Source organism: Boleophthalmus pectinirostris, unplaced genomic scaffold, assembly GCF_026225935.1.
Source record: "Boleophthalmus pectinirostris isolate CB_2022bp ecotype Guang Dong unplaced genomic scaffold, ASM2622593v1 HiC_scaffold_8, whole genome shotgun sequence".
Classification (NCBI taxonomy): Eukaryota; Metazoa; Chordata; class Actinopteri; order Gobiiformes; family Gobiidae; genus Boleophthalmus; species Boleophthalmus pectinirostris.
In genome coordinates, this window is record NW_026571515.1 from 22,444,939 (window position 1) to 22,458,813 (window position 13,875).

General features: G+C 38.0%; 1 protein-coding gene across 1 annotated transcript in view; it reads right to left on the minus strand.

The window, feature by feature from the left end:
* Positions 1-13,875, minus strand: part of LOC110157930 (poly(rC)-binding protein 4-like) — a 50,412-nt gene that overhangs the window by 7,445 nt on the left and 29,092 nt on the right. Inside the window, exons 6-12 of the mRNA XM_020922326.2 lie at positions 13,176-13,307; positions 12,547-12,675; positions 10,920-10,994; positions 7,605-7,676; positions 4,243-4,284; positions 4,095-4,167; positions 3,191-3,240 (exon numbers count right to left, since the gene is read on the minus strand). Coding sequence (XP_020777985.1) covers positions 3,191-3,240; positions 4,095-4,167; positions 4,243-4,284; positions 7,605-7,676; positions 10,920-10,994; positions 12,547-12,675; positions 13,176-13,307 — 573 coding nt within the window. The remainder of the gene's footprint in view (positions 1-3,190; positions 3,241-4,094; positions 4,168-4,242; positions 4,285-7,604; positions 7,677-10,919; positions 10,995-12,546; positions 12,676-13,175; positions 13,308-13,875) is intronic.

The window sequence follows — 13,875 nt, forward strand, 5'->3', positions numbered from 1 at the left end:
TTTTTTTTTTTACTCTGTTTGCTTGTGATGAAATCTGATAAATTATGCACATTTGCCTTACCATAAGCACTCTTATTTAGATGCATTGATTTATCCTCACAATACCCATACTGGAATAACCAACAGAGCGGTGCTTTAATGTGTTTTCTAATAAAAGTAGTGCTGAGCTGCTGTGGACTTGGAGCATAAGTGGCCTATATGTGCAGTACGTGCTGAGCCAGTGCTTTAGAAGGACACAGGAAGAGGGATGAGATGGTGAAGAGGCAGACATTTTTCTCCTGGCTAAATCCTCTCCGTACAGAGCACAGAGAACGCTGACTGGGGTAAAGCAGTTTGTGAATGCACCAGTGCCAGCCTCAGAGCCAGAGCAGGGCCTGGGGGGGCGGAGGGGGCGGAGGGAGGGGGCAGTGTGGGGCTGTGAGGGGCAGTGGGCCGGGCTCAGGGCTCAGGGCTAAGTGCTCTCTTCTGGAACAATGGTGCGAGCTACACCTGTCCCTGTCACTACAGGCCCACTGGCCATTCCTCTGAAGCATTGTGCCACAGGGCCCTGCCTCTCTCTCTTTCCTCTCTCACGCTCTCTTTCTCTCTCTCTGTGTCCTCTTTCTCCTCTCTCTTACTCCCTCACTCACTCTGTCTTTCTCCCCCCCCTTACTCACTCGCACACTCTCTTTCTCTCTCACTCCCTCTTTCTCTCTCTCTTACTCACTCACTCATTCTTTCTCTCTCTCTTGATGTCCTCTTTCTCCTCTCTCTTACTCCCTCACTCACTCCATCTTTCTTTTTCTCTGTCCCTCCCTCCCTCCCTCCCTCCCACTTTCTCTCCCTCTCTCTCTCTTACTCACTCACTCTCTTTCTCTCTCTCACACACTCTCTTCTTCTCTCTCTCTTACTCACTCGCTCTCTTTCTCTCTCTTGGTGTCCTCTTTCTCCTCTCTTACTCCCTCACTCACTCTGTCTTTCTTTTTCTCTATCCCTCACACTCACTCTTTCTCTCTAGCTCCCTCTTTTCTTGTTCTTACTCCTTCACTCCCCCACCCTCTTGTCCCTCTTTTTTTTTTTATCTCTTTCTGACTGTCTCTCACTGTCTTCTTTCTCCTCTCTCTTATGCCCTCACTCACTCTGTCTTTCTCCCCCTCCCCTCTCTCTCCACTTTCTCTTACTCCCTCACCCCCTCACACTCTCTCTTTTTCTCTCTCTATCTCCCTCTTCTCTCTTTCTTACTCCCACACTCCCCTACCTTCTCATCTCTCTCTTTTTTTTCTCTGTCTCTCTTTCCCTCTCTTTCTCCTTTCTCTCTTTTGTTTTTAATGTTACTGACCTTATCCCTGTGTGTCTCTCTCTTTCCTTCTTTTCCTTCATCCTTCTCTTTTTCTTGATTTCTCTGTTTCTCTCTCCCTCCCTTCTTCATCCTTCCTCCTCTTCCTCTCTGTATATTTCTGTGTGCATGTGGAGCTGCTCTGGGACAAAAGCCTTGAGGCATGTGAGACACGCTGCTCCAGGCCACTGCCACATCATACACATACACACAACACACGTATACACACACACATACACACAACACACATATACACACACACATACACACAACACACATACACACACACACACATACAGCACATACGCACACATACACACGCATACACACACATACGACACACATAAAACACACATACATTTTGTAATGCTGGTTTATGCTTGCTGTTTCCTGTTTCTTGTATCTTTTGTCTGTTACTATTGTTGTTATGCTTATGTATTACTGCAGTATGATGATAGTTAAGTTATGATAGTTATTTTACCAGCTATAACAGGTACTCATTGTCCGCAATTGTAATAAGTTCATATAGTTTCATATATATGCAAAAGAAATGTTAAATTAGAAGAGGGGGGTGGGATTAAATACGTTTTCTCCTTCCCAGTCCTTTTTGGGGAAGCTTTTTTTTTTTTTTTTTTTTTTTTTTTTGTAGTGGTTATTTCTATTACATGTTCCATTGTATAAGAATGTAAATCTTGCCCAAAATAAATACATAAAAAAAAAAATACATCACACATACAGTACAGTACAAAGCACCTGCCCAGTCTGTTCATTCTCATTCAAACCACCACGTTAAAGCGTTTTATCAAATGCAACCTCCAACAAGCCAGTCAATCTATTTCTCAGAAGCACAGAAGGCACGTCTGGCTAAAATATATGGAATTAGAAAGAGGACTGCTGCCAAATGTGTACTAACATATACAGTACACATGAGAAATACTACTCAAAGTACTTCCTGTAAGCCAGTGAGTCTATTTCTCAGAAGCAGAGGTAGAAAGAACTTAATTACAAAGAGTCCTTCTGCCAAATTCATACTCAGGGAAAATATACAGCACACATGAAAAATACTAGTCAAAGTACTCATTACTTTGCAGTGTTTTAGACGAGTCTTACATTAAACTTCTATTAACTTGATCAATTAAACTGTTAAAACCACAGATAAAAATAGCTTTGCACTGGGACGATTTGGCCCTGGACTCCCACTTACATGGCTAGGATTTTACTTCACTAAGTCCAAGTTTAAAATCTACTCAAAAAGTTTAAAATTACACCACCAGTTTATTCATTTACAGTACTTAGACCAGTCTTATGAAACTTCTACAAACTTGTCAAATTAAACTGTTAAAAGCTCAGAGGAGTCGATAAAAATAGCTGTGCACTGAGACGCCTGGGTACGATTTGAAAGCTATCATTACAATTGCATAGCTAGAATTTCACTCAATTAATCAAGTAGAAGTTAAAAAATGACCCCCAAAATCTATTCATTTACAGAATGCACGACCTGTATTGGTTTAAATGGTGTTAGTAGTGACAGTCCCCTGAGCCCTGTGTACTGTATGCAGTGATAAGAGCAGTGATAAGTGCGAGGTGTTGGCGGGGTCTTGTGTAGAATACGCTGGTGTAAAGCTCAGATTGGGGAAACATCAGATCAGAGTGTATAGAGGCAGTGGATCAGCGTGTTTGGTATTGGCTGTTTTGACAGCAGACAGCTCTAAGTAGGTCAGGAACATGAGAAGATTTGCAGAGCACTCATGAGACGTTACTGCAGTCGGCACAACTTTACTCAAGCATCTATACCTAAGAAAGTCATCGCTACGATATCAACACTTTTCTCGATTGATAGTGTCACCTATTCAATGAAATGTAGTGTTTACTTACATCGTTGGGTATGAGAAACTCCTGAGATGTCTGAGAGTTCGAGTCCAGCCCTGGAATGAAAGCATATTTTATGTCTGTTTAATTGGCTATTGTGGGAAATAATGTTTCATTTAACGAACCGCCATTTCAGTTCTAATAATTTGTTGTAATTTATCACTTTTTTGAATCTTGAAGTTTCTAGTGCTTAATTATAATAGTTTTATAATAGTTTTCCTCTGTGTCTTGGGGATATATAAGCGTACAATCACTAATGAGAGACTGCCTCAAGGAAAAAAAAAAAAAAGCTTGGGCAACTTATACTACACGACAGATTCATTTAAGTTTTAATGTAGAAGTTACATTATTAATACAGTGCTTGTAAGATTCATAATTTAAAGGTTCTATATTATACAAAATTTATTCTTGTGAGCTTTAAGTCATGTTATAATGCTGTTACCTCATAAAAAAATACATGGAGTTGTGTTTGTTTCATTCACATGTTTGATTAATCCTTTGTTATTATTATTTGTCTGTCTACATCTCCAAAGCTCAAAATAGCAGTTAGCTTCCATGTTGGCAGCTCCATTTTACCTTTAGTTCAGTAGATATTGTCAATTCCAGGGCTGAAATTATCCAAATGATTCCAGTGAACATGTATAGAGTTTAAAAACTCGTGGAGCACTTCCTGTATTACCACATGACATCACAAGGTGGAAGGTTTTTGGAGTTTTTTTCTGTTTGAGAGAAAATCGGAGCCTAAATATGCAGAGTGTATGTGTTTAATATGTGTGAATGAAACTAAACACAACTCCGGATCTGCTTTGATGAGAAAACAACATTAAAACATGGATCTGAAAATAGCATATTATAGGCCCTTTGACTTTAATTCTCTAACACAATAATAGCACTGTACATACATACATACCAGGTATAATGGTGGAGGCCTGGGAGACTGGACTGAGGCCCTGCTGCAGAGACAGTTGGTGTAATTTGGCAAGCTGTGGAGCAAACAGTAAAAAAACATCAGGAAAAGGCCGTGAAATACTGTAACACAGAGAGCGTTTAGGTCCTACCTCAGACTGTGGAATCCCATAGTGGTTCTGCAAAGCATATGCCTGAAACAGAGTCCACTGCATTAGGGAAATTACTGCAATAAAACACTGGCAATGACAATAAATCTGTGGGCTAATAATGAAAGTGGCTCTGAGTCAATAAACAGGCCAGTACTATGAGGTTATAGGCGAAGTGTTCCACTGCACACATATTTTGATTGATAAACACAAATAAATTCATTTATATGTCAAACAGAGATTTACCAACAGGGGCAAGGAGCCAGTGTAGTCAGAAGAGGATTGTTTACTAAATGTGCACTATGCAACTTCTCTAGTGGAAGGTCCACTTGATCCATGGAGGGTCCAAGTACCATTAGTTTTTTGAATTTCAATTAAGAACGAAAAACAATAAAATGGCAAAATAGTTTGTTATTTCATTATTCTGCTTTAGTGTAAAAAAAAAAAAAAAAGCTTTCAATCTCTATTTCAAATGTTTAATTTAAAGTTTATCTCAAATAAGACCAAATAAACTCAAAAATAAACAGTATCGGTGCTTATTTAAATTTTGATATTTTATTCTGATTTATATGCCCTGGAAGTTCTGCTGCTAGAAGAGAACAAAATATCAAAATTAAAATAGGCACGGGGACAGTTTTTTTGATGGTTTTATTTGAAATAAACTTTAAATTAAATATTGGAAATAGAGTTTGAAATCAGTTTTTTTTTTTGTTTGACACTAAAAGGGAATAATGAAATAGCATTTTCCATTTTATTGCTTTTCGTTCTTAATTGAAATTCAAAAGAACGAATCGTACATGGATAATGGAGATGTGGTTGGTTTTGAATATTCCACAATATTGCATTAAACCTATCTATCTGATAGAAATGATGAAACTCTAAGTCACATTAAAGGATCTTTATTACTCTGTCTTGATCTATGTTACAATGTTGTTTCCTCATCAGGAAACAAGTTCTTCTCTCAAACAGAGAACACTTCATCCCACCTAATAATACAGGAAGTCCTCCACTGTATTTTTAAACTCCATACACCTTCATTTGGATAATTTCAGCCCTGAAATTGCTAATCTCTACTGAACTAAAAGTAAAAAATGTTAACTTGAAAACTACCACAGCATGACATCACAAGGTGGAACAGAGCATTTTGAGTGTTGGGGATGTAGACAGACTAATAAGAGTATAATAAAGAGTTACTCAAATATGTGTAAATCAAACAATATAGAACTCCAGGTCTGTTTTTGAGGAGGCAGCAAGAGTCAATTTTGTGTAAGAAAGGACATTTAATATATAATGTAAAGATCACAGAAAACTGAGAAACAAAACCAAACAAAAAAACAAAAAAACAGCAACAATGACATGATAACAGATTTTTAACAGGTTTTAGGTCTAACAATAAATGTCTGTAAATTTCCAAAGTGGGCACATGTTATTGTTTACACTGACCCCCTGTCCCACCTCCTGTGTTTGTTATTGCAGCAGTGGAGCAGCAGCCCTTCCCCTGTTGGGCCGCTCTGTGGCAGACAGCTCTGAGCTTAACTGGATTCCTCCTGACGCCAGTCGCCTGTCTCCAGTTACCATCCTGCTGGACGCCCATAAAGCAGGAGGAGCTCTGCTAGGCAGTGTACAGTATATGCATCAATACTGTACATTTGAGCAGTTTAATATGATGACAAATATGGACAGTAGCATCTTGAGTGTGATATCATAAGCTATTCTTGTCTCTGTTACGTCTGTTGCAAGTACATTTAAAGGTGCACTGTGTAACTTTTCTGGTAGTATGCCTGTCATGTGCTTGTCTCCATGAAGATATTATTGCTTTGCCTGGAATGTTCCATGGTATAGTATCAAACAAATATATCATGAATTTATTCAATTACAGGAGTTTTTATTTCTAAGAACTACCATAAAAACATGGATTATTACAGTTTGCAGGCCTACTTCTCCACAGATCTGGCCTGCAACTTTGCCTAGTAATGTGGGTACTTGTAGTTAAATTAAACACCATACTGTGGAAGATTCCAGGAAATAACAATAACATCTAGATGGAGTCATGCGAGTGGTGGACTTTCTACAAGGAAAAATTACATAGTGCATCTTATGCAGTAATGGTGTAGTTTGAATTGTTGTTTCAGATTCAGAAAGTTATTTCTAATTTATTCTAAACTTTTCATCACTATGCCTGGTTTAGCCTTGTTTTAATATTGGTTTATCAGTTTTGCTCATTAAAAATCCTTGCGTGACAAACCAGTCCATTTATGCAGGCTTTGAACTAGCACAGAAATCCATGGGCCCAGTGGGTGGATTAAACTCAATACAACACTGAGGTTCATTTGGTCTTCCTATAATTTATGTTATTAGGTTATTTTTTCAAACCAAAATTTTGTTTTCATACCTGACAGTTTTGATTGCTCACTAGTGATCTTCCTCAGAGTGGTCATGTGATGTTGCTGTGACGTGTCTGGTCAGCTGATTGCACAGAAACGTGCCCACAGAACTATAAACCAGGATGAGGGAGCTTTTTTACTCTCACACACCTGGGATATTGTCCTGAGGAAGTCAGACTGCAGGTGGCGTTGTCACCCTCCCTCCACCAGTACGAAGACAGCGCCAAAACCTGTATAAATCAGCTGACCGGACATAGCAATATCACGTGACCACTCTGAGGAAGACTACTAGTGAGCTAATAACATAAACCTAATACATTTTTAATATATGATAATGCATTAAGGAACTTATCAGCATTAAGATGTTCTTTCTTTGCCTGGAATGTTTCAGAAAGTATGGCATTAAAAACATGCATTCATATTGTGAACGGACTTGCCTTTCCACAGATGATGACATATCGTACATATGTGTGACTTGTTTAAGAGCACAAATCATCTCACCAGATTGAATTAAAACAAAGCTCAGATTAAAGTCTAACAAAGTCTCAGACAGAATAGAGCCTACAGTTAGCAGACCCCAAGGAATTTTAATGACATCAACTGCAAAGTGCCAAAATAAATAATCACTACAAAAATTAAAGCAAAAATGTATTTCTGTGAGACCTGCTTTGATGTCTTCTGTAGTTCTGTCTCTAGAGCTCACATATTTCTGTAGCAGGTCTAAAACAGAACAATGGCGTGGGATAACGGGATCATATTTCAGGGCACAGCTCATCTGCCCCCCTGAACAATGGCCAGGGCTTATATTCAGCTGTTGTAGTTAAGACCCGAGCCAGATGAGGCTGATGCTGGGAGTACATTTGGACATACTGAACCTCTCCTCTCACATTCTCCAGCCCACCCCTGGCTTCTCCGACCCCTCCCTACAGTCTGTGTGTGTTATTTTTGGAATCGTTACACAGATTTGGGGGGTCCACGTACCTGCTGGAGGTCCAGAGCTCCCTGTGTGACCGAGTACAGTGGGTGTGGGGCATATTCTGATGCTTCGAACATCTACAAACACACAGAAAACAAAATGGTGGTTCTATCAAGTGCTTACACAAACTTTATTGATCCACAAGGAAAATTATTTGGACATATTAGCTCACACATCACAATATAATATAATAACAAAGAGCAAAAGAATAAATGGTAATAATAAATTCAAAATAAGTAGCAAGTGGTGTCAAATAAGGCATAATTATACAAAATGTAGTGTCATAGTACTTGAGACCGGTCTTGGTCTCGAGACCAACCTCGAGATCGCTTTTTTAATGTCTTGGTCTCGTCTCAGACTTGAGCACATTTGGACTTGGTCTTGTCTTGGTCTTGATGGCGCTCAGTCTCGGTCTTGTCTTGGACTCGAGGTGTGACACTTGATGAGTGCAATCATATTTCACTATGGCTGGTAAATGTGCAGAGGCTGCTCAATATCAATGCAAATTCATTGATTAATTTTGAAGTTGTTTTCTGTAAAGTGTCAATGGAAGTGGGATTAAAGAAGGGGATTTCAAACTGTGGGTGAGGGTCCAAAAAGAGGCACAGAGTATTTCAGAGCAGCACAGTTTGTTTGGCCTATATTAAGCTTAATTGAACATTAATCCCATAGAATGGAGGTAGATTTATAAAAACCTATGTGCCAACATAACTGTAAAATACAACAGAATATGGGAAATGACAAAGATGGTCTTGATTTGGTCTCAGTCTTGACTCTCAGAGGTCTTGGTCTTGGAGCCCCTCTGGTCTTGGTCTCTATTAGTGCTGTCTTGACTATAACACTAATAAAATGTATATGTACGAGTTAAAAGAAAATATAGAAATACAGTAATGCAAATATATATCAGCTGTATACAAGAGGAGAAACAGTGCAAAGATGAAATAGTGATTGACATGACATAGGGTGATCTATTACATAAGGGTGAGTTGTTGTACAGTTGGATGGAGTACGGTATACAACTGTACCCTTATGTAATAGATCACCCTATGTCGTGTCAATCACTACTTCATCTTTCCACTGTTTCTCCTTATTGTTCTATCTGTTCTATAGTGTATAGCTGAGATATGTTTGTACAAGGTGGTGGTATAAACTAAATTATTTCATCCTGGGTTCTATTTTGTCAGGTTTATTGTTTTGTGATTGTATTAGCTCTGTGACCTATTCATCATTAGTGTCACTTTTGTAAACTTTCTGCTACACTGGGTCACTTAAAGGTCTTATATTACACAAAATTGATTCTTGTACTCTCTAAACCATGTTAAAATGCTGTTACCTCATCATAAACATACCTGGATTTGTGTTTTGTTTCATTCACGCATGTTTGAGTAATCCTGACTTATTAGTCCGTCTACATCTCCATAACTCAAAATGCTCTTCCAAATTGTGATGTCATGTTTGGCATGTTTTGTCATGCTTTTCTCACCTCTGATGCCACCATTTACCATCAGTTCAGTAGAGATTGGCAATTTTAGGTCTGAAATCATCCATTATTATCCATTATTGAGTTATTGTATAGAACAATCTGAGTGATGATTTAAAAAAGTCTAACACTCTAGAAGCCTTTAAAAAAAGAGTATAAAGCGTTTGTTTTGAAAGATATAGAGCTCTGGAGTGAAAGAATTATGCACTGAATTTTATTTGTTTTAATTTATATTTTGTAAGTTTTTATACAGTAAGTCATAAGTGAAATTGTAAACGCAAACTTGCTGTTCATATGATGCTTTTTTTTTCTTGGAATTCTGTCATTGTTTAAAAGGGTTAAGGATTATACTTTTTACTTCAGCCTAAAGTAAAAGCCCTTCAGTCATGATCTATGGGGTTGTAGTCTATGTTTTCTTTTGTTTTGTTTTGTAGTGCTGCGAAATGACTTAATAAAAAAAAATAATTCTACTAAAAACGCAGTGGAGCACTTCCTTTATTGCCACATGACATCACAAGGTGGAACAGAGTCTTTTCTGTCTGAAAACAGAATCTAAATATACAGAGTTTGTGTGTTGAACATGTGTGAATTAAACAAAACACAACTCCAGGTATGTTTTTGATGTGGAAACAACATTATAACTAGGGCTGGGTATCGTTAAGAAGTTGCCGAAACAATACATACCACGATACTGTGGGCTTTCAATTCAGTGCGATATATTTCAAATTGATTCAATACGGTTCAATAAAAAATACAGACTAAATCAATGGCTGTGATACTAAAAGTCTTTGTTAAACCACTTCTTGTGCAAAGTTCATATGAAACACAAACATTTAAATCATCAAAAAACAGTGAAAATGTCAAATATGTCACATAAACAAGTTTCCTTCCTCTAAACAAGCAACAAATCTGTAGCGCTGCAACAAGATAATTTAGTAAAATATGCCACAAAAATAAATAAACTCTTGCCGATATAATGATACAGCAACCCATGATATCAATACTGTATTATCACATTAAATGATACGATAGATTGATATTTGGATATTTTTGCACACCTCTAATTATAACATAGATCCAAAAAGTGCAGTAAGGACCTTTCAGGTATTTCACAAATGTGCTTGGATTAGATTATTTACATTTTCAAAAGGTGTCCTGTCCTGATCCTCCCCATGCTTGAATAGCCCTAATTCAATCTTTTAGCTTTAGTTGTGAATCAGACCCATTTCATTAAAGTTTGCAGTTGGAAAACCAAATATATTTCTTGGTACAAAGGTTTCAGAATCCATTGGAGGTAATGATATGATGTTATGCAATGATATTTTTATTCTGGCCTGAAAGTCACACTCAATACTGTATCCTCTGACTTCTACTGCAGGCTATGACTCACCTGCACCATTTTCACTAATTATTCTCCGTATCAAACTTGTCTTGTGCACCAACATACTGGGTTTAATAGAAAGTTACAAACATTTTGAGTAAAATTGCTAAAATGGGGCCATAAGCACTAGCTGCAATTATTATAGCATTGTTTGTTGTGAGGGTACATTTTTGTGGCGTCACATGAACCCTTTGAATAAATATCTTGGATTTGTCGTGTGTTTGAGAGGAAAGCTGCATGAGATATGTCCCATTGTCTAACATGGTTTCCTCAGGAGATTAATTCAGTGGTAATAGCCAACCAAGATGAACACGTTTAATTGTATTTGTTGCCAGTAAAAGCGAATGGAGCTCTAAACAACAGCCATTTTAATCAACACTTTAGGGGCTGATTGTTGCCTTTAATCCGCAGGAGTCCACAAACTTGAAGCCACATGTGATTTGGACATGTTTTTCTCACCTGGTTTCCGGCGATGAGGAAGGCAGCGGGGGAGGGGCTCGGTCTGTACGGGATGGTGGCTCCTTTTGGGGGAGACTGAGAAGTGAAAATATTACCTTTGTGTTAGAAGCATTCAGTATCCTCTCCATTGAGTTTAAGTATCAATAATGAGGCACTAAGATGCTAACAGCGCTACATAATGGCCGTTCTTATGATCACAGATAACATTAGCTCGAGTTTTAATAATTGAAAAGAAGTGCGATCTATTTGCTGATATTGTAGTTGATAGGATGTGGACCTGCAGGAAATTGCCTCTTGGATAAATTAACTAAAAGCCAAATGGAGCCTCATTTTTGTTTGCAGATTAAACATAACACTGTGCAGTAGTCTAGGTGACTTCTTTTGTGAAATATAAAATGTGTGCACAACATGTAGTCCTAATAGAGGTCTTAAATTATGTGTTAACTAATAAACTATAAAACTATAATATGTCAGTTGTATGGATATCATATGTTCTTGTTACATTTGAGTTAATAAAAGGGTTGGATTTGACCATAACACATGAGGGTATCTTTGTGCTTGAAGAAAAGTCACAAAATTCTTGGTGAAACTTTGCATAATTTACAGTGCTGAGCCCAAAGCATAAGCCACTGGGGCAGATACCTAATGAAATCCTTTGAAGAAAGCCCTGGAAAACTGGATCACATTTGCAATTAGCCAGTCACAGGTTCCAACATAAAACTGAAAATAAACCTACTTTACCGCACTCCCAGAGGGTGATTTTGAACATGTATTTGGTTGGTTTTTTACTACATGTACTGCGTCTACTACTATTGGGGGTTTCAGATGATCACACCATTCTATTGGTCGATGATATTTAATGGAGATGGGAGCAGCTTAAATGGATATTGTTAAAATGCAGGTTTATGTTGTAATACCGTAAGTTCTAGGGTCTAGTCACCAATCAAAATGATCAGTTTCAACATTTGTAAATTTACCTTTTAGATATTTCACAGGAAAGTACAGTGTAGTCAATAGGAAAAACAGGCTCTTGACCCCCATCTGGGAGAACGGCATCATCACTTTCTAAAATCTGAAAATCACAAATTGCCTATAAAAGTATAAGGCCTACTCCGGCTGTACAATCACTACTACAGCACTTAGAAATGTACATAAGGAAATGTGTCAGTAGTTACTGAGACAAGCAGTAACTTTGCCCTGAGGGGTATTTTGCTCTAAACTATGAGCTTTCTCCAGAGATCTGTTGTCAAATGTTGAGCAGATTTAGCTTTGGGCAGTTTGTTTTTCAGACTTAAACCTCAGCATCTTTCTCTACAGCAGCTGCTTTGACCTGTTCACTGCACCTTTTGACACAGTGGATTTTCTCCTGAACACATCACACAGTTTGGCTCCTCAAGAAATTGTGCTTTTCAGCTCTCAGTTTAAATTCTGTAGTAGCACAGAGACACTTAAATGCACCTTTTTATGTTGAAATAGTGAAAAGAGGCGTCATTCTTTGAAGGTAAGGTTGCCGACGTGGGCTTGTGTCCATAGCAACTATTTGCGATACCAAACTGATACAGCACTGAATGAAGTCACCAATATTATGTAATATAGTCTGAAGTGAAAAATCTATAGAGAATCTCACCTCCAGGATTACATTACAGATGAGTTTGACACACTGGATGACAGAGTCTTGACTGCCTGATATCGTCACCCCTCGCTCAGTAGAATTCGGCAGCAAGTCCCCCGCCACCTGGATCTGAGCTCCAGTGCCCTGGGTAAGGAGAGATTCAACTAAACATGAGTTCAAATCTTATATTTCATTGTCTAAAATGCTAACCGTACAGTTTTTTAAATCATGAATTATTACTTATTCTCAAAGTCCACTGGGGTAAAGCAAACCTGAAGCTCATGGGAGGACCAAACAAATCCACTGAATGTCTTTGCCACTATGTCATTGTTCCTGTATTAGGATAAAGTCTAAAAAGGACAGACATCATGTGGACCACAATAGACACCTGCTGTTTAATCCAGTGTCTAAATAATGATCAAATAGTGACCTGGTTGTCACAACTCAAACCTGTGCACCCAGAAGGTTTTCATTCTGAACCTGTGAGAATAATTCAAAATTCTGTCATAGGATTGAAAGTTTTAAGACAGAACCAAAACTGTCATTCCTATCTGGATCCAAGCTACAACTTCATTTGAATTTGTTCCTTTTGTTTTTACAGTTTTCAGTGATATAAACCAAAATCTTGCGTTTTGATCTCTCACCTCTCTGATCTCTTTGATTTTGGCCCCTCCCTTCCCAATGAGAGAGCCACACTGACTGGCGGGGATGACCAGGCGCAGTGTGACTGGGGGTTTGGTGCTTATGGTGCCGTTGGCCACTAATGCTGTCAGATCCTGGAAGAGACAGAAAGGAAAAAAGTAAATCGTAGCTTTGTTATGCCTTTGCTTTCTCTGTGCTGTCACAAGCAGGAGTAATATAAATCAGTATTATGTTGGTAATTGGTATGGAGGTAGTTTCAAAGGGTTTGGAGGCAGGATATTGTGTCAAAAAACAGAGCCAGACCTGGCTGTGCTACTAATACTAATACTAATACTAATACTAATACTAATACTAATACTAATACTAATACTAATACTAATACTAATACTAATACTAATACTAATACTAATACTAATACTAATACTACTGTAATACTAATACTGCCACTACGAATATACTTATGCACTAAATTACTACTCTTTCACAATTTATCTACTGTTTCACTCAGAAATGCGGATGCTAATGATACCACAACTTAAATTATGCAACATTAACTAGTGTGTTTACACCATAGACTGTAGAAAGAAGTGCACTCAGCGAGTGTGATGTTACGCATAGCATTTGGCTATGGGCTCTGGCAAATTTGGAGTTTAGAATAGGATTTTTTTTTTTTTTTTTACGCACTTAATCGCAAAATGAAAA